The following is a 20,975-nucleotide window of genomic DNA, read 5'->3' on the forward strand; positions in this document are numbered from 1 at the left end:
TGGTGTCACGAAAGGATGATAAAACTAAACTCAGAATGTGTTCCATACAGTTATATAAATTTTGCAGACTTGCAATATAGAACACCTGTATTTTTTTTAAAATGTCCGTATTCTTAGCATTGGTAGCTGTCTTCCTCCCAGGCGGGAAATATGAAGTTGCTTATTATGATAACTGTTTGGATTTCACTTTATCAGTAGCTTGAAAGCCAGATCTTTTTCAAATAAGTGGACACAATCTACGACAATCAAAATTAATGTGCCAGGAAAAAGGGTCACCGATGAAACAGATAATACTTGAGCCAGAACAAAATAGGCAGGAATAATGAAAACAAGCACTCTTAGAAAACTATGCTAATGAAAATGCCTCATTTTTGTTGCACGGTTTTCACCAGGTCTCCGTGAAAATGGTCTAATTTTCCCAGGAATAGATAAAGGACAACATCAGTTATAAACAAAACAGGAGAATGACCAAAAATACTTCATAAGACCCCCCAACCAACAATCCACTAAAAGATAACAACTTGATTACCCAAGATGTTAGTGTTGGCAGTTCCCGGGAGATCCCAGACCAAGGTCACGGCCGTTGGGTTGCCCGCTGTGGGCAGAGCAGCTAGGGATGCAGGTACAGGAGAGGGATCTGGGGAGATGAATGGAATATTACTTAGACCAAAATGTCAAAGAGATCAAAGTCACGTTTTCAGATTTAGAGACATTCAAATTTCAAAGTTTCAAACACTCCATAATTTCACTGTTGTACAATTGTCCCCTCTCGATGAAAAGGGACTTCAAATTTTCCCCTCTCGTTGACATTTAGCCAAGAATGCGTAGTCGCATCTAGATCTACCACTACTTGACAATTGGAACGCAGTGTGATGTTAATCATTCCTTGGTTTAAATTTAACTAAATGGGGGGAAACATTTTTTGGACATAACAGCCTTTTTCGAACATAACATATTAAGATTTGATCACGACATAAGAAAACTTAAATGAATTCGTCTCATCCATCATACAGTCCAGCTCTTGCTCCTTTGCACCTTTTCTTTTTCACATGGCTAAAGGGAACCACAAATGCAGATGCAGTGGCCCGCTTTCGTTTGTGATGTTGACGAAAGTCTGCTGATTTCTTCACTACCAGAATGCACCGGCTAGTCCAGATTAGGTGGCTCTGTGTGGATCACAGTGCAGACTGTTCCAAAAAATAAAGTAAGCTGTGCGTATCTAAGATTCTAAGCTTTTTGTTTGGTGTGTCAAGTGGGCAAAAAGTATTGAAAATAAGAAAGCCATGCCCAAACAGCCATTACTTTTCAGCCTGACAAAAACCAAATGAACTAGATATTGCCTGAAAATGAAGACAATGCTTTCCACAAAAATCAAACGTACTGTACATTCTCTGAAAAATGATGGCAACGTTTTACATCTCATCAACAGAATTGAAATCATATAGGTGTACTGCTTCAATCCTGCCTGAGTGGGATAGCGCAGCTCATAAAAAAACAGAAAAACTCAATAAAACACGCTCTCCACATCAAGTCTTTTGCACAAACACTGAAGAGCCAGGCCATTACATAATAGATGCTGATATTGTACATTCCATCGCTCAGGATAATTCCCACGAGATCATCTGTAGACAGACTCACAGCACAGGTGAATACAGCAGCATACTCAAATATTTTCTAAACACTCTTTTGTTTGTTTGTTTTGTTTGAGTAAAGAGGGGCATATCAACACAATATTGATCCTTTAGTACTAGGAAAAAGGTAAGACAGACAGTAACAACTGAGGGGAAGTAAAGAAGTAGGACCTACCACAGTGGCATCCTCTAACCATCTCCACACTTTTAACAAATATTTTTGTTTAATCGGTTGTTGTTTTTGTTTCAACCAGGACAAAACCCATCTAGAAACTGACCAGAAATGCATCCTTTTTCTCTCATGAGTTTTCCTCAATGGTAAGCTTTGCAATGTACAAAAAAAAGATCTTTCACACTAAGCTATTGCCTCCTTTTCGTTTATAGTGAGGAAAGTGTATCAGATCAGTCTTCAGCAGTCAAGTTTTATATTTACATGAACTGAAGAACTCTTCTTTGAATAACAGCGATAGGTAGGAAATGTTGAAATTGAAACGTGGCAGGAAACAAAACTCACCACCAGGCAATTTGTAGTCCTTGATAGTAAAAGGAGGCCCAAGACCCCGGCTGTTTCTGGCCTTGACTGACAGGTCATATGTCACACCCGGTACAAGGGAGGTCAAGGTCACAGACAGTTTGTTGCCTTTTGTCTCCATGACCCCAACCAATGGCTGACCGTCAACGGCCGCAGTGCTATAGGACACTTCATACCCTGGACACAAGAGAAATAACAGCAAATCAAATCAAAGACTCTTCTCCTCGACTTTGAATGAGAATTTAATTACTGTAATTGACTGAATGTATTTTCGACATGAATACGAGACAAATGCAAAGACCAATCAGTATAATTAACTATCAGCTGAAAAAAAAAAAACAAGTCACTTTTGTCATCTCAAAGAAGAGGAAAATCACTGTCCACCATGCCTTTATTTCAATATTTCAAAAGCATCATATTGACTTTACTGCCTAAATCCATCATAAAGAAAAAAACAAGATAAGGTGAATAATTCAGCAACGTACATCTGAAATTCTTTTTTAAAACTCCACAGTCCAAAATAGACAACAGCATAATGTGAGTAAAATTTGAGACTTCATTATTCAAGCTTTAGAAGACAAAAGATTCCTTGCATCTAGAATAGCTAAAACTGCTTCAGTGATGCTAATGACAAAAAGTCAAAAAGGAGGAAAATCATCCGTGCTATGACCAAACTAAGGGAGGAAGAAGCCTGTATGAAGCGAGCGTGGAAACAGCGTGCAAATGAATGAGAATCGAGAATACAGAAAGCCATCCAAAACGAAAACAAAGAAATCAAAATATTGTCACACACCATTTCAATGCGGCAAGCGAGATGGCGATGACCGCTTTGCGGAATTAAGAATTCCCGCTCGTGGAACTACATTTTTGCATACATCGGTGGCCCAACTTTCGTGAGACCAAGGAGTATGCCAGATCGCAGGGAAATTTCCTCAGAAGGCTCAAAAACTCGGAATCCCTCGGATCCGAGGAAGATTAGTATCATGGCTGCTTCGAAAGGGGCTAAGAGCTCAAATAAAAATTCTGACCCCTCCCATCTTGCCTGTCACAATCCCATTGGCCTGGGTGGGCGGTTGCCAGTTGAGTGTCACCTGACCAGGACTCCCGGGGTGAATGATGACATTCAGGTCCTCTGGAGGAGTGGACGGGACTGGGGACAACAGACAAGACATGATGAAACATAACCTGCCAGTGAGCCTGTGTGCTGGTGTGTGTGTGTGAGTGTGTGTGTGCGTGTGAGAGTATATGTGAATGTGCGTGGGTGTGTGAGTGTGCGTGAGAGAGAGTGTGAGATAGAGAGAGTGTGTGTGTGTTTGTGTGTCTGTGAGTGTGTGTGTATGTGTGAGTGTGTGTGTGAGTGTGTGTGTGTGTGTGTGTGTGTGTGTGTGTGTGTGTGTGTGTGTGTGTGTGTGTGTGTGTGTGTGAGACAGAGAGAGAGAGTGTGTACGTGTGTGTGTACATGTGTGTGCGTATGTGCGTGTGTGAGTGTGTGTGTGTGTGAGAGTGAGTGAGTAGTGAAACACCAAACCAATGTGCCAACATCTGGAAAATAAAGATTTATTTTATTATCTTCACCTCATCACACAATAACAATATTAAGAAGAAGAAAAAGAAGAAGAAGAAGAAAAAGAAAAAGAAGAAGGAAAAGAAGGAGAAAAAATAATAATTTATAGCTCATCTCATGCTCTGCAGTAGTATGTTCTATGCATTTTACAACTATCATAACCCAGCAAGCCCAAGAAAAACTCAAAAACATTCTCAGTATTCTAGTAAGCACACAACGCAAGCAGCCAATTAAAGGGGGGGGGGGGGCGTGGCGGTGTTCTATTCCACCTAAATATGAAGCTCACAAGGGTGTACCACAAAACAACCCTACACCTGAGTTACTGAAAATTGATGAATAACTCTTGAAAGTCTAATTTTAGTTGTTGTGAATAGTACATCTTGAACGCTAAATCATTTTCAGGCATTAAATAGAAAGGATTTTTAAAGGGAAAAAGGGCTACATATAAAATTCTCCCAAACATTCAACTTCTGAGAGGACTTGAGCAGTTTCACTCCAGGAAAATGCGACAGACTTGAGTGCACACCTGAACATACTGTCTATCTTTACCCCCCTGAGCACTGAATGCACACCTCAACCTGCAGCAGTGTAAAATGGGCGGTCGACCCAAGATAGGAAATGGTCAAATGATATAGGTTTAATGCCCCTATCAACATTATAAGATAATTTATGAGGCGGGATCTCCAAGTTTAACATCCATCTCCGAAAGGACTGAGACAAATAGGAATTTCGTGTAAAGTGCCTTAGTGTCTTTCCCAAGGACACAGCATAAGACCTACCTGACGCTCGAATGAGCAAAGATAGGTCAGGAGCTCTGGTTCAGTTCGGGTTCAGTAAACTCAGAGGAACAGGGTTAAAAGGGTGAAGGTCCATATTTACAGTACGCAGCACAACAACTGTTTCTCTTCTGATTACGACAGTCGCTTCAGAGGAATGTCAAACACTTACCAGCTTCTCTTGTGATGTTCCACACCATCATGGACCAAGTACTGTTTTGCTTGGTGTTAGAGGCGAGAACGGCAAACTCGTATTTAGTGAAGGGCAACAGTGTGTCCACCACAAGGTACGAGTATTTTGTCCTCAGAGTCTGGAAGCGGTTGTGGGGAGTGGCGGGCGAGGACATATGGTTGAGCTGACGGTAGCGCAGGAAGTACTCTCGCTCTTCTGTCTGTGCGGTTTCTTGCTTCCTGCAAACATCGAGCAAATACTACATCATTTTGAGTTTGAGTTTCAGTAAAGAAAAGCACATTGACAGAGCAATGGCCCTTTTTGGCAAAGAAAAAGCAAGACAGACCGACAAGAATGACTGAAGGAAAAGAAAAATAGTGTGCCATCGGGCATTAGATTACAGTGTACTGAGTGAGTGAAGAATCTAACTTTTCTCACAACTTCGTTGTATTAAAAGCAGAAAAACTCCTCTAGGTCTCATTAAGATAAGTTTTAAATGCTCTGAAAGATGGAAAAACCAACCCCCTTTCAAAAAGAAAAAAATCCCCAAATGAAAAAACATCCACTGTGAGAAATTTGAATACCAACATACATGCATATACAGACCATCAATGATTTATTTATAGAGGCACGAGCCATTCATGTCCAGGTGCTGTTTTAGCCTATGCATAAATAGATACATAAATTCATCACCGTCATACATCATAAAATATCAAACTGATAGAAAGAATCTCACAAACATGCGATATCTGGTCACCAGTAAGCAGTCCCCTAATTTTGAGCTAGGTTTATCAGATTTTTCTCTAGAAAATTCCCCAATGACCAACATTATAGTGAGCGGGAGGTCACATATCATGTTTTTTAGCAATCATTTTACAGCACTTGCCACACAATAAGGTCAAGTAAGTGCTGAAGATTAAAGTGTTACAAGAGAGTAACAAACACAAAATAGAAGGTGGCGATATCAGGATGATAGATGTATGATACGAAAAAAGGAGCAAACCACACCTGAGCACCCCCCCCAACCACCTGCACTAATCACTCATTAACTGTATTCAGTACTGGATAGTGGAACATGAACCAATGTACTTACATGGCCATATCCATCCAGGTAACATTGATAGCATGGGCAGACTGAACTATTGCCCTCAGGCCAACCGGAGGGAAAATAGGCTTGAATTCATCTGAAAAAATATAGTCACCAATGAATATATACATGTCCTACAATAAATGCCCAAAGTATTTTAATTTAGGTCTATACTTCAAACAGCAGGAGTGGAGGCAGTAGTAGCTGAAGAGGCAGCAACAGCAGCATTAAACAAGCTCTTCACCTCTCCATTATTACCACTTGCATCATCATCACTATCTCCATATTTTTTAATTTGTACCAGCAAACACTATTTCACGTTTGCGTTTCCTAGACTCACAAAAGAACAATTTTCAATAATGCTTCGATCTAACATTGTTGTGCAATAGGTATGTGGCATTTTTTAAATAATCAGGACACAGTTCATATATCTATTAATGCATAAAAAGGAGCAAATAGACACAATTATGGTCATTTAGTACAGGGGAAAAAAGTAAGACATTTTTATTATTTTTTATAGTAGAGTAACTGCATAGGTCATATGAGCATGCGGGACACACCTAATATTTTCAGTTGGTAGGAAATTTTGAATTTTGCCCGGGTGGCGGCCGAAGCCTACTCTTATCGATTTTAGACCACCAAGGGATCTTTAACGTGCGCAACTTGCACACGGGCCTTCCGAGATTTTTCGCCCTTGTCCGAGAAGGCTAGGTGTAGATCTTTCCTACCAGAAGATCAGGGGTGTGGCTGAAAGACTGCAGTAAGAAGAAGCGAAGGAGTAGCAGTAGAAAGGCTGCAGAAAGAATCAGGTGCCCAGAGGAAGGGGCAAAGGAGGTGACGGGGTGAGGGCAGAAAGTGGAGACGAAAGCAGACGACAGAACATTGCTAGAGAGCAGGAAATGAGGTGAAAGGAGACAAATTTAGAGAAGAAAATTTTTTGGTCGCTACCCGGATTCGAACCCAGGACCTTTTGAGTGAGAGGCCAACACCTTAACCTCTAGGCTACGAAAGCCCCCAAAGTAAGACAGATAGCCAGGAAATGTAAGAGGGAAAGAATGAAAGTGGTGCGCTCTAACCATCCACTCGGGACAGAGGACATGAAAAAAAAAAAATGGTTAAAGCTTCAAATGGCTGATTACTGCAGTTGGCAGCTAATCAGGTCAATAAGTACCAAGTTGTACTAAAAACAGATAGCAACATGAAATAATGCAGAAAAAAACGAGGACTGTGCTAGAGTTCCTCCAACCATCTATTACAGAGATGGTGAAGGTGAGAGAGACAAGATATGAATTGAAACACATATAGTAAAACAAATACAACATAACTTCAGAATGGAGTGCTTTGGATCGTTTTGCTTTTTACTAGCCCCCTCTTGACACAAAACGGAAAGAGAGAGAAATATGGTGAAAAATTGGGGGGGGGGGGGGCGCAAGGTAAGGGGCATAGAGAGAGCTAGTGTGTGAGGGGGGGGGGGGAGAAGAAAGGGAGAGGAAGGGGAAAAGTATGGGAAGACGAAATGGGAGATGGAGAGGGAGGGGTGAGAGAGGGGGAAAGAGAGGAGAAGAGGGAAGGGGGAGGAGAAATGGGGAGAGGAAGGGAAAAAGGAAAGGGAAAGGAAAAGGAAGACGGACAGGGAGGGGAAAGAGAGGGGAAAAGAGAGGTGAAGAGAGGAAATAAAATGGAAAGGAAAGGAGAAAGAAAAAAGATATATGAATGAAACAGTTTCATGAGTAATTTGATCTCTCTGCAACCTTTTTTTTTTAGATGTAATATACTTATCAGACAATACTTACTTTGTCCATCAGACATTGATCATAAAAATGAAAAAGAGGCAACCTTTAAATTAATTAAATTGACGGGTAAAATCGTGTCAAGTGGTACTTCAATACAAACAAGGTGGAAAAAAGTATATATATTAAATTAAACACACCTCCATCTGGGATACGAGTGATCACAGTTTCGTACAAGGCTTGACCAGCGCCCATATGGTTTTGAGCCCGTACACTGATGACATACTCTCGTCCTGGCTCTGCATTGACAAGACCAGAACAAAGTATGCACGATTACTTGCAGAAACATTTTCAAAATGTAAGCATTTGCTCCGAACTGATTTACCAAAACTCTTGGCTAAAACAGCACCTGGACATAGATGGCTGGTGCCTCTATAAATAAATCATTGATGGTCTGGTCTGACTGATTTACCAGTCACATGAGCTAAAACAAAGACTAGTTGTTCCAAATAAATAACAGAATGAAGCAGGGGGAATTTTTGTAACTGAATATGCAGATAAAATAGAGATTGATTTATTGCCAAAATTTTATGACCCCCCCCCCCAACCTAAATCAATGCAATCTAGATCATTTTGGAAAAAGGCTGCATCAAAGGCTGCGTCATAACAAATCAAGGCTGAACTAGATACAGCATCCCTGCAGACATACAGAAAAACTCAATAGAACAAACCCCCCCCCCCCCCCCCTCCCACAATAGTTGAGGTCCTATCGTCCATGGGGTAACAGCAAAAGGGCCTAACTACTACAGCACAGATGCAGTGAAAATAAAGAATGAAGCCACGTCCCCTAGCTTATCATGAAATAGTAAAGCAAAATTTCTCCCTTTACTTATCAATACCCATTTATTTTGACCAAGTTTTGATTTCAGCCCCGAAAAAGTCAAGTAATATGATAAAAACAAAGAAGGCTGCCTAACTAGATGTATTGATCTTTTACCTTGAGAAACTGGTGAAAAAAAATTAACCTCTTTTATCATGGAGATGATAGTTTCTCCTACTAAATTTACTATAAACATTTGATTGACTGTTCAATTGTACATATTCTACACTCCATAGACACAAAAATCATTTTGACGGACAGACTGCTATGCAAAGCGTACGGATTGGAATGATGAGTAATTTCCTCTTTGGAAAGTGGTGGCACACAGTTCCCCATGTCGTACGGATACGATCGTAAAACATGACATACGGATAGGGTTTGACCCTTCCTCCTAGGGCCAACAAAAGCTGACTGTGACTGGGATACAATATCTCAGCAGACAGACAAATACAATCTATAAAATAATTTCCTCACATGAACATAATACATAAGTTTGCAATATGCGATATAATCATATAGTTTGTTAAGAAATCTGTACACAAGAAAAACAGAAAATTATGAAAACCACATATGTGGCAATTACTGACATGAAATAAAATCCAAACCAGCAAACATCAGAGAGAGGGATAAGAAAAAGAAAAACTTCATCAGGAAGGCTTACTGAATTGCAAAGTGAAGACAAATAGTAGTCATGCAACATCGTAAAAAGAGCCTGCACTTCCCCACCTTTGTACACATACATTTAATTTGAAAAAGTTACTGTAGTTAATGATGTCAAATTGAATAAAAGAGAAATCTTTAACGTACCAAGATTTTCTATTTTGTACGAGAATTCAGAGGCATTGACTTCCACAGCATCCACATCAGGAAAGCCCCTGCCATAGCCTATCTGGTATCCTGTGACGGGAACTTCGTTACCAAAAGGATCTGGCTGAGGTGGGGTCCATGTGACCATCACAAACGTCGTGTATGGCACAACATGGATCTCTGCTGGTCGAGGAGGCTTCTCAGAAATCTCTGTCAACCAAAATACATGCACAAGTTCAGAATATTTGTTGAAGTTTCTTGTGCAGTCGATGAAATTCAGGGGAAAATAATTACAACAGGATTAACCCCTTTCCTGACAGCTCCTGAATATCGTACGTCCAACATTGTGTGCCAAGATGCTGTCCCCCCGTCCAGTGTACGTCCTAATATCAGCCGATTATGGCAATCATGTGGACCTTACTTCGAACATCATACGTGATTTTATAACAGTTCTACAATAGCTTTGAGCGACCTGGCTAGCAAAAATTGGGAGCAGCAAAAGGTGGAAAAACCATAGGTCATGGAAGGGTTAAAAGGCACACCATTACAGTCAAGAGTATTTAATTTTAAAGAGGCTTTTGTCAAGGTCAACAGAGAGATTGATTGTAAACTCTAAGGCCCCAATCTTCCCCTTCATTCCCTCTCCCCCCTCCCCTCATCCACCCTTTGAAACAGTTTATACCATACATGAGCCGGAAAGCTGGGAGCTTTGAACCTGCCGCCACTACCAACCCTAGATAAGTTTCGTCACTTCTCCCAAAAGGGTTATATCACATTCGGATATATCATGCCTAAACGTAGCCATGACAGAAAAGAAGCCTGAAAATGTTATTCACTGAGAAAAGCAAGAACCATCGAGAGATAACAATCTTTGAATAAGTGACTGCAACAAAGCCTTGAGCTAGGAGAAAATACTTAAGCTCAAAGAGCATTACTAAGAGCGCCCACCAAGATTTGTTTGTAAAAGCTTCCATTGACAGTGCATCACAGGAGAGTACAAATACGTTATGACCGAGAACACAGACAAGCCTTTGTCAAGAGAAACTTCCTTTCAGATATAAATACTGTAAAACTGTAGTTTCTTTCCATGAGCACTGCACATCAGTAATTTATTAAACAGAAGAATAGCTAAAGAGCCATTAAAAAGACTTGACAGAATTTGTGAGAACTGTATATCGCTAAAAGTAAGAGTAAACTCTTTCCCAAGAAAACCACCAGTAGAATAGCAAATAATCCTTTTGGATTTGCTGCTGTCACAAGAAAAAAGTGACCACAAAAATCTGCAGTTACTATTTTTTGTTGCAACAGAGACGATACAATCATTGTGAGAGAATACCTCTGTGGTCCTTTTTCTTCTTATTTCTTTTCTTGTCTTTCTTGCCAATCTTCTTCCTCTTTGGAATCTTTGCCCTTGTGGCATTCTCCCCATCATGTCGTCTCTGCTCGCTGACCGCGTTCTGAACCATGATCAGTGTCGAGCTGGAGTCACAACGACGGTTGATGGCCACAGTCTAAGAAAGACACTTGTTTGAGTACAGAGAAGCATCACGACAAGAAAATGGGGGGGGGGGGGGGGGGAGCCAGATAGACAGACAGACATAACAGAAAGAAAGAAGGGAAGGTGACCTTATATATAGTGGAGCCTTCAAACTGCTTGCAAAAAAAACAACAACACACATTCAAAGTTCACAAAATGAATTATTATCTAATTCTGACCCTTCCAACAAACCTGTGCCTGGTGCTACACAACAGCATGTTCAAGTAAAGAGAACCATATTGACACACTAAAAAATTTGAAGAGCCCACAGGAAAAACGGTCATAGTCACAAACTGAAAATAGTGAAGATCATAGCTCTCAAAACAATTGACTCCTACCCTAGTGATTCAATCCATATTTACATTGACGGGCCAGCCTTCAAGGGAACTATTTATTAAAGCGGGCTCTGGAGTAAGAATAGAACATCCTGACAAGATGTGTGAAGAACTATTTGATGCCTGTGGTACTTCTTGTACAAATTATGAGGCTGAGGCCATCGCCATTGAAGCAGTAATCCTCCACCAGACCAACATTTTCATTATATACCCAGACAAAATCAAGGAAACTGTAATCTTCACAGATGGAAAATTAGTACTCCAAGCCTTGGAAAACATGAATTTTGAAAGCCCAGCTTGCCTCTCTATGGCTAAAAAATTAACACCTTCATGCAGACCTATGCCATCGACCTGACTTTACAATGGATACCTGGCCACAGCAACATCCCAGGAAATGACAGAAGAGACACTCTTGCCAAGAAAAGAGCATCACAAAAACAACCTTAAAACCCAGTATCACAACAGACAGTCAAGAACATCATCAAATGCAACACCAGGGAACAGTGGCTGAATGGATGGGCATTGGGCAAAACTGGAAGAGCTGTATTTGCACACATGACCGCTCCCAACTCAAAAGATGCACTAAATTCCCCCAGCAGAAGAGAACAAGTCAATATCTTTCAATGCGAACAAAGCACATCACACTGAATTCCTACCTAAATAGGATCCGCAAGGATCACCCCACCTGACTGCCTATGGTGTGACTGCCAGGGTGAAACAGTGTCACACCATCTCTTTACCGGCCCAGCACTTAACGACCTGCGTAGCACCTATCTACCTGCCTCCCCAGATATCAGAAATACTTTATACAGCGACAAAGCACAGCTGATAAAAACCTGTAAATTCTTTGCCATATCAACAGGCTGAAGTGCTAGAACCCAGATGACTGCTGGGCCGGAAAAGTAAAGTAAGTAATAGCGAAGATGTCAATTATAAAAGCTTGTGGACTATTAACTTCATATGTGTTTGACTGGTGGTTTATTGTTGTTTGTTGAATAGGAAATCAAACAACAATAATCAACCAACAGTTGAACAGATATACAGTAATGAGTCAACAAGTTTTCAACATTGATACTCTCACAGTTTTCAGTTTGTGACTATGCACACTTTCCCCTTGTGCTCTTCATTTGTGTTGTGACTTAGTGGAATCAGGAACTGTCAGTTTTGGGGCATACAGAATTAGCGGTATCATCTTAAAGCTCGTTGATTCGACTTTCTTGTGATTTGAGTACTTTTAATCATTTTTTTCTCCAGTAAAATCCACACAAAATTTTTTTTTAGGGGACATAAAAAGTGATTTTCATGCTTTTCATGATACCTGAGAGGAACAACAAGACAAAAATGTTTTTTGTCTCCGGTGTAATAAGTAACCAAACAGACTAAAATGCATTGCTTGCGACACCAACAAAACGCTCATAATTATCACTGTCCCTCAATATAAGTCAATTGAAATTGTATACCCCCCTTTTCCACCTTCTCTGGGCTCCTGACTCTTTCTGCAGCCTTTCTACTGCTACTGCTTGGCTCCTTCTAACTGCTGTCTTTCAGCCACACCCTTCACGTCGTCACTTTTCGCCCGATTCTGTTACTTTTAGTTCGCGTGACTCAGCAGTAATGAGCCCTGAAGCGACTTTGCCGGTGTCGGTTAGGAAGTTCTAATTTTTGACTATGTTTAAAACGATATAACTTCTTCCCCATTCCACATAGCAAACCATTACGTGGATGTACTAAAAGCTCAATGTCTTGAGCTTTATTCTGCGTTAGAATGGTTAATTTCTGTGCCTTAGTTTGTTCTAGACAAGTGTTTGTAGAGTACCCAATTTGTCCTATTTTAGTTACAAACTTATGAATAAAAGATTGTTAATTTAAAAAAGGCACGACAGATCTCTTTTTTTTTTTTTTTTGTAAAGTGTTTTACGGCGCTCGCAACTGCATAAGGTCATATGAGCGCACGGGACTCCGGGACGCACCTAATATTTTCAGTTGGTAGGAAATTTTGAATTTAGCCCAGGTGGCGGCCGAAGCTTACTCTTATCGATTTTAGACCACCAAGGGATCTTTAACGTGCGCAACTTGCACACGGGCCCTCCGAGATTTTTCGCCCTTGTCCGAGAAGGCTAGGTGTAGATCTTACCTACCAGAAGATCAGGGGTGTGGCTGAAAGACAGCAGTTAGAAGAAGCGAAGGAGTAGCAGTAGAAAGGCTGCAGAAAGAATCAGGAGCCCAGAGGAAGGGGCAAAGGAGGTGAGGGGGTGGGGACAGAAAGAGGAGACGAAAGCAGACGACAGAACATTGCTAGAGAGCAAGAAATGAGGTGAAAGGAGACAAATTGAGAGAAGAAAATTTTTCGAACCCGGGACCTTTTTAAGATTGAGAGGCCAACACCTTAACCTCTAGGCCACGAGAGCCCCCACAGATCTCTCCAAAATCTGTGTTTAACTGACTACGAATATCATGTCACCGTGAGAAATCTTAAATCTGCGCGAGTAGAAAGAGTCAAGTTATAAGAGAAGAAAGATGCACATCTGCATTTTTTAACTAAAGACGATCAGAGTTGGCTCTTATTTTACTATTAAACAAGAGAAAGTTACTCATTGTTTGTTCATGAATCATGCTATGTCTGTGGCAGCCTGCATACAACTAAAAAGATATAATATAGAATCAAAGTGATAAAAAAACCCACAAAACCGTGTAAATACATGGGTAGAGATAAACTTCTTGTATGGAATAAAAATAATGACAGCTAACACATTCATTCTTAGTTTTTGTGTCGGAAATATGCGCTGACACAATTATGAATGCAAAGAAATCAAACACATTGTCAGTTATTGCAAATGGTCTTAGAAACGAAAATTAAAGCTGGAAAAGTCTGGTGCTGATTCAGTGTCCCTGGAAAGCTAGAAATTATTCTTATAACCCAATTACGAGAAGTCATCCCTATTATTCAGTCAACTTACAAAATCTAGACTTAGCGTTTTAAGAAAAGTAAGGAATTTCTGGAGTGTAACAGATGCTGTTCGTGTATTAGATCTGCATTGAAGATGTATTCTAGCACTAAAATCGATTTGTACTTTTCATAGAGAAACTTCATGGTGACTTTTATAAACTTTCGAGAAAATATGCGAACATTCACGATTATATTAGACACATAAAGTTGTATTTGGAGGAATTACTTCATAGCGAATTGTGTGCCCGATTGGTAAAGTTGCAAAATTACAGCTTTCTATCATATGCGCAGATACCATCTTTTCTGAGTATCTGCACCAATGCTATGTTGTTCATGTTCCAAAAGTTCGACAGATTTTCACGCTAGTCCCCAAAAAATTACAATTTAGCATTGCCGACTCAAGCGCGTCTAACGAAATAACCAGACAAGTTACAACGTCCGTTCTTTTTTGAGTCTCAAGAGCAGAAATGCATGCTTTGGGTGTACTAAATGAGAATTACCATAAATACAAGGATACACCTTAAACTGTATATTGAAAAGTACCAAAAATTAAGTCGGCCCAGACAGAGCGGCGACAGGGAGCTGACCCCCCGTGACCCCGACGTGATAAGGCGCCCGGCGGGACACCCCCGCGGCAACTAAAATTCCACTGCTGGTGCGCCGTGCCTTGATCTTAAGTTGCCCACGTTAAAGATCCCTTGGTGGTCCACAATTAAAAAGAGTAGGCTTGGGCAGCCACCAGAGCAAAATTCAATATTAATTCCTGCCAAACTGAAAATGTTTAATGTGTCCCATGCGCACATATGACTTTTATGCAGTTGCAAGCGTTGTAAAGCATTTACCAAAACAAACAAAATTGAATACAGCATACCCATTATCAGAATGTACTTATGTGCCCTTACACTCAAACAGAAACAAATACCTGTTCACACTGAGAAGGAGCACTGTTTGCATTCAGCTTCTGTACTGTAGTCTGAAGCCCTGTGTTTGGATCGCACTCACTCCACACACCCCCTTCATAGATACAGTCTAGGAAAAGAATAAAAACCACACGATTTCAGTACTGGACCGTACAAAGGAAAGTGCATCTTTCTGCACTTACTTCCTTTCACTTATAGGGTGACATTACTGAGACAACAAAATGTTTCTTCCGTACAGATAAAATACAGTTTTGGGTGATTTCCTGGTGGTTAAAGGGAATAACTGAGATATTTCGATAGACTAATCATGCAAATCAAATTACTCACTTTCCTCAGGCACAATATTGAAAATTGTTGCGAGCATTACAAACATCATATAATACAATACTAAGTAATAATGGATGGAATTTTGTGTGTTTTAATTAGTATAGTTTTGACAGGTAGACAAGAGGAGAAACAATAGGTAAGAAAATCTAATTCCATTTTTAACTCTCTCTCATCATAATTTTTTTCTTCAGTTCACCGGAACTAATATTTGAAAGGGCCCAGGTTTTGAGGGGTGATATTTTCTATACAAAATCACAAACAAGTTTTACACAAACATACATACACCTTTGCTATTATTTTAAAGGTAATAAAAAGTAGATTTGGGTAAGAAAATAAACCCGAAATAGCAAGTCATCATTGCTGTCACTATCAAAACTGTCAGACTCATTTATACCTAGCTCTAAATCATAGCCCTAAAAAAATCAGTAGAACTAGTTTTTTATTCACAAGTGAAACAGACTGGGAAATTAGTCTTTCTCACTTACTCTCACATCCCTTTTAAATTCATTTTCCAAGTTCAGTACTTACTTCAATGTGTTCAGGGCATATTTTACCATCTAAAGATGAAACAACTTGAATTCAATATTTAAGCACCAACTTGCCCTCTCGAACATTAATAAAAAGCAGTGTAGGGTATATACAAATATTGGATGTCAGTTCAACCCTGACTTATAAAATATTTGTTTCGTCCAAGGTACAACTTTTTCATAAACATCTATGATTTAAATAATCAATAAGATGTTGCACGGCACTAAGGGTGTAAACCATACATAATCACGAGATGTGGCAATAGTTGTTGTCAAGCCTGAAACAGTTATTTTTATGACACGTTAAGATACTTATTGAAATAAAGCCTAAGAATTATAACAAAGTTAGAGAATACATGTAGAGCAAAAAGATTTCTTTACATCAAAACTTAAGGCATTTACTATACAAGAGAAATGAAAAAATTAGAAAATCAGGAGAGATAACATTGCAAGACCATGTGTCATTTGGTTACAAGATTTTTTTTAAATGGGCAATTTTTCTCAAAGGAAAATCCTTACGTCTAATAACTGAAAAAGAAAAAGGCGCAGACATATTGTGGTGTAAGAGCACCTTAAGAAAAGAAGGACATGTAGCGTGAACACACCTTAATAATAGTTATAGTGACATAGGCCTAAAAGACATATCACATGACTGAGACCTAATGTGATTTCGTGCAAGCCGTGGGTAATCTAAGTGTCACTCACTCACTGAAGCCAAAACGAGTAACATCGGCTAACCAAGAATAAGAGAAGACCAGCAGGTGGGGCCCCACCAACATCAACTACCATCTAGATCTACTACTCCAAGACTCAAGTCAGTCGTAACATAACACATATCATCAGACTACAGCCTGTGACCAAATGCAATGTTGTCTGTCATAGGGTTGTTCGTTTTTTTTTGTTTTTTTTTCATGTGAAAATAAAAGGCACACTGATATCATCAGACTACAGTCATGATTAATGAACTTCAGAAAAAAAAGAAAACCCACCTGACGTTGATTTGAGTCTGATCTTCTGTCTTCTTCTCGCCTTCTTCCGCCTCCGTTTCTCCTTTCTTTTTCGCATTTTCTTTTTTCGGCCACCCTTTCCTTTCCGTTCCCGTTTGCTCCCCTCGTTGGTTTGACTGTCATCAGAATCTGCATTCTCCAGGCACTCTCGACTTTCTACTCGATTATTGTCGCACTGTCTTGTATCCCCGCTGACCAGTTCCAAAGTGCGAGTCTTGGTCTTCATCTCTGTGTCACACTCAGACCAGTCGGACACTTGTCGGTACTCACAACCTACAAGAAGCATTTGAGGACAGAAGTAAGATGAGGATCAAAATCCTTTAAATTTAAACTGGAGAAGAAAAAAAAATTTCAGATTTTCAAAATCAGTTGTCTATTCTTAAAATAACATCACATCTACAGCTCCCAATAACCAGCACAAATGTTAGACAGTTTTAAATTACAAACCCCCCCCCTCCCCCCCCCCCCCCCCACACACACAAACAAACCCCAACTAATGTTAAGTAAAAAGAAAATACAACTACTTTACACAAGCAGTTTAATGACATTGTGAAAAGCTATTACTGACTGAGAGGTATATGAACCCTCACAGACACAGGGAGTCAATTAATCATTTTCACAAAATGGGAGTTTTAACAGAATCTTCCTAATGATTTTGTTTGTATACAGAGGAGAGACATTAATTCATATTTATCGCCACACACTGATATATCTTTTCCCACAAACAGATGACTAGACTTGCCATTGAAAAGAATCAATCCCACATTGCAGGGTTTGGTGAAGGTTCTCATGCTGGGACAGCTGCTTTTGCCCCTCTTTAAATGGGCAATTTTTGTCTTCACATGGAGGGTGGTGTCACATGCACTCCATTTGCTACCCGATTTGTTGTACTTGCACCCTAAAGAGGACAAAAAAGTTGAGGTTCCATAAACACTATAGTCAAGTTAAGAAAAGTTCACAGACATTGCGCAAGGTAACATACAAATTGAATAGAGATACTTGATCACTGAATAATATAATCGGTCACATTTTTAAGTATACACATTTTAAAGCTCAATAAAAACAAATCTATGCCACCAATTACTTTCAAATTTACACACTGACTACGTGATATACCTGTCGCTGGTGAGTCGTTTTCAGATTTCTGAACGCGCAAGTGGTTTTGTTACAGCGTGCGTGTTACATGTTTTGTGTTTTTTGAGAATTATTTATGGCAAGGAAAGGATTTATTTACAAAAGAAGTACACATCAAAGCTTTGTCATTTTTGTAACAAATCTACATTTCATGATGCCACGTCTAAGAGAAAATGTACAAAATCAGCTTGTTGGAATGATTCGCGGGGGTGCCTCAGTATCCATTACTGCGAGACATGTTAATGTAACAAATCAAACTGTGTACGCAACAATGGATCTTGAAAGAACAACAGGATCACAAAAACCTGTCGACTTGGGAGAAGAAAAACTACTCCAAGAGAGAGTCATTTTATATGCCTGTCGCATCTACAGAATCGTTTCAAAACGGCAAGGCAAACCAAAGATGAGTTGAACAACAAGCGAGCTGTCAACCCAATAGAGACGGTTGAAAGAATTTGGACTCCGAGCAAGGAGCCCAACTCACCGAATAAGATTGACGCCCTACAACATCATAAACAGGCTTCATGGGGCAAGAAGACATTCACGTTGGTCTTGCCAGGTGTGGAATAACCAAATGTTCTCCAACAAATCCAGGTTTCTTTTGGAATGACAAGAAGGAAGAAAATGCATATTCCGGAGAGTAAATGAGAGTATTCCTAAGTTAGGCTAGAGCTTTTGGTGGTGGAAGTGTGATGGTGTAGCAATTTGACAGCACACCGATACATTGACGAAATTCTTTGGCCACATGTCCTTGCAGCCATTCAAAATCAGGGACTAACCTTTAAGAATGACAATGCCCCAGCGCATAGAGCTCATCTAACCCCCTAGTTCCTACATCTGATTTGAATCCCATTCAGCATCTATAGGACTTGCTCGATCGCAGCATTCGAAGGACACAACGCAAGCCTCAAATACTTCCTCAACTTGAGAGAGCATTGCATGAAGAGTGGAATAACATCCCTAAACAGGCAGTGCAGCGATTGATTGATTCCATGCCGCAACGATGTCAGGCCGTCATCAACGCTACTGATCTCGTTACTTTTGCAGACCACCCCCACACTCTTGTAAGTCGGGAATAAACCTATTACAATAACTTTCCGTATGGTTGTTGCATTTTTAGTTTTTAAAATCGATGAATTAGTATTCCTGATATTTTAAAGAATATCGGTTCATTGTGAAACGACCTATTTTCATTTTAACACAGTGTATACTTTAAAATGTGACACAGTATATTAATCTTGTTAATAACATAACTTGTAAGGTAAAGCTTTACATTGTTGTCCTCTACTTATTCATTTATCATCTTTCCTATTGTTTCATAAACAGTAGTCTCCGCATAAGATCCAGGTGCTCAGGAGCAAGGAGAATGCGCGATCTTAGGTGAACGGGATCTTGGTTGACGTACCAAGGGGAGAATCCATGGTGACTAACGGTCAGGCCCACAATCGATACAATGATTCTCTCTTACTCTGAAATTAACTGAGATGACCCCGGGATGGATTTATGACTTATGGCGAGCAAAGATTGGTTAACCTTCATGGCCAATCACAATAGCATGAGGCATGCCATGTTCACTTATAAATCCAATCGTGAGACCCAAGATCTACGCCTACCTTATTGCTCCTCCCCTGACTTTTCAGGTCCAAAATGTATAGTTTTCCATCTCTGACTGTTCCCTTGCCTCTGTCGTAACGCACCACTGTGCTGTGACCGCACCAATTAAACTTCAGTCAGTCTGGCAAATTCGGGAGAAGAGACAACAGCTGCCATAGTCAGGGAAGCAAAAGCACCAAAGAGTTCACAGTTCGACGTGATCCTGTCTGACGTGGACTTGTAGGCCTTACCCACCCAGCTTGTGATTTAAGTTCAGGTGGAGAGCGCAGATGCGAGTGCGATGTTGATGAAAACAAACGTGTCAAAGAGTTCACACTTTGGTGAAACCCAATCTAGGGCAAACATAGTACCTTCTCATCAAAATTTCACAAGAGTCGACGGATGATCTATAAAGCAACAAGCAGTACAATGATTGCAACTTTTATCTGCTTGGTTGATCAGCTGCACCCGCATAGGTTTTCCTTCCATACTTTACAATCTAAAATGCCAGATCTTAGCTGAATGTAGTCCTTCAGAACAGGATCTTAGAGGTGACTTTTGAGTTGTAAAAGTTTTATTTTTTAAACGGGGATCTTAAGCAAACCTGGATCGTAAGCAGTGGGATCTTTGGTGGAGACTACTGTATATATATAGTCGATATCGTCCATGGCGGCCACCAGTTGTCAAGGAGAAAAGTGGTTATTTTAGAGAGGTGGATGTTCTGGAAAGTAAAGTGTCAATATATTAAAGAAAATAACGCAAGGGGGAAGATGTAAGTGATCATTAATACAGGTGACTGTCATGGACAGGAGGCCATTAGTAGATCAAGTCTGACTGTATTTGAAAATACATGAAAACGCAACACATTTTTAAAAAAATTGCACACTGTCCTTTTACTTGTTTCATAATCATTTTCCACTCCAACTTAGAAGAGCCAAACTGTTCAGTAAATGAAGACATGATGCAAACATGTAAAATGCAACAAATCTCACAATACTTACGCCTGTGTCTCCTTCTTTTTTTACCTGCCTCAGCTCCGAGAGCTACAAACACTAAAAGAATCACAAGAACAGCGCAAATCTTCAAACGTTTCATGTTGTTGTCTCCCCGTTCCACTCTGCAAGGAAAAAAAAGTATACTGTCAAAAATTTTAACACATAGGAGAATTGGAGAAAGTGAAGAAAACATGCACTACAGTAATATTAATAAACAGAAAGATGCGATTCCCTTTTAAATAACATTATGATATTGTAACTATACACACGCCTATGGAAGAACCCTGATCACCATTACTGTTGTTGTCACTGATCAAGTGAAAAGGTGGGTGGTGGGTGGGGGAGCATTATCCCAAAAAAATTAAGAAAAATCTTAGGATCACATTTTTTTTTAGAATGTTGGAGTAAAAATGCTGGTAAAAAATAAGAAGACTTCTATCACAATGAATTACTAAACACCCAAAACCAGACAAA

General features: G+C 39.9%; 1 protein-coding gene across 1 annotated transcript in view; it reads right to left on the reverse strand.

Moving 5' to 3' along the window:
* LOC101857565 (neogenin) overlaps window positions 1-20,623 on the reverse strand; it is a gene marked incomplete at its 5' end in the record, with an annotated part of 43,232 nt that extends 22,609 nt beyond the window's left edge. The window contains 12 exon segments of the mRNA XM_005097661.3: window positions 530-637; window positions 2,146-2,340; window positions 3,206-3,313; window positions 4,676-4,914; window positions 5,769-5,859; window positions 7,693-7,791; window positions 9,180-9,389; window positions 10,516-10,690; window positions 14,921-15,027; window positions 16,762-17,052; window positions 17,522-17,677; window positions 20,508-20,623. Of these exon segments, the coding sequence (XP_005097718.2) occupies window positions 530-637; window positions 2,146-2,340; window positions 3,206-3,313; window positions 4,676-4,914; window positions 5,769-5,859; window positions 7,693-7,791; window positions 9,180-9,389; window positions 10,516-10,690; window positions 14,921-15,027; window positions 16,762-17,052; window positions 17,522-17,677; window positions 20,508-20,601 (1,873 nt within the window).
* Window positions 20,624-20,975: the final 352 nt, after the last annotated feature.

This window comes from Aplysia californica, unplaced genomic scaffold (assembly GCF_000002075.1).
Source record: "Aplysia californica isolate F4 #8 unplaced genomic scaffold, AplCal3.0 scaffold00160, whole genome shotgun sequence".
In the NCBI taxonomy this organism is placed as follows: Eukaryota; Metazoa; Mollusca; class Gastropoda; order Aplysiida; family Aplysiidae; genus Aplysia; species Aplysia californica.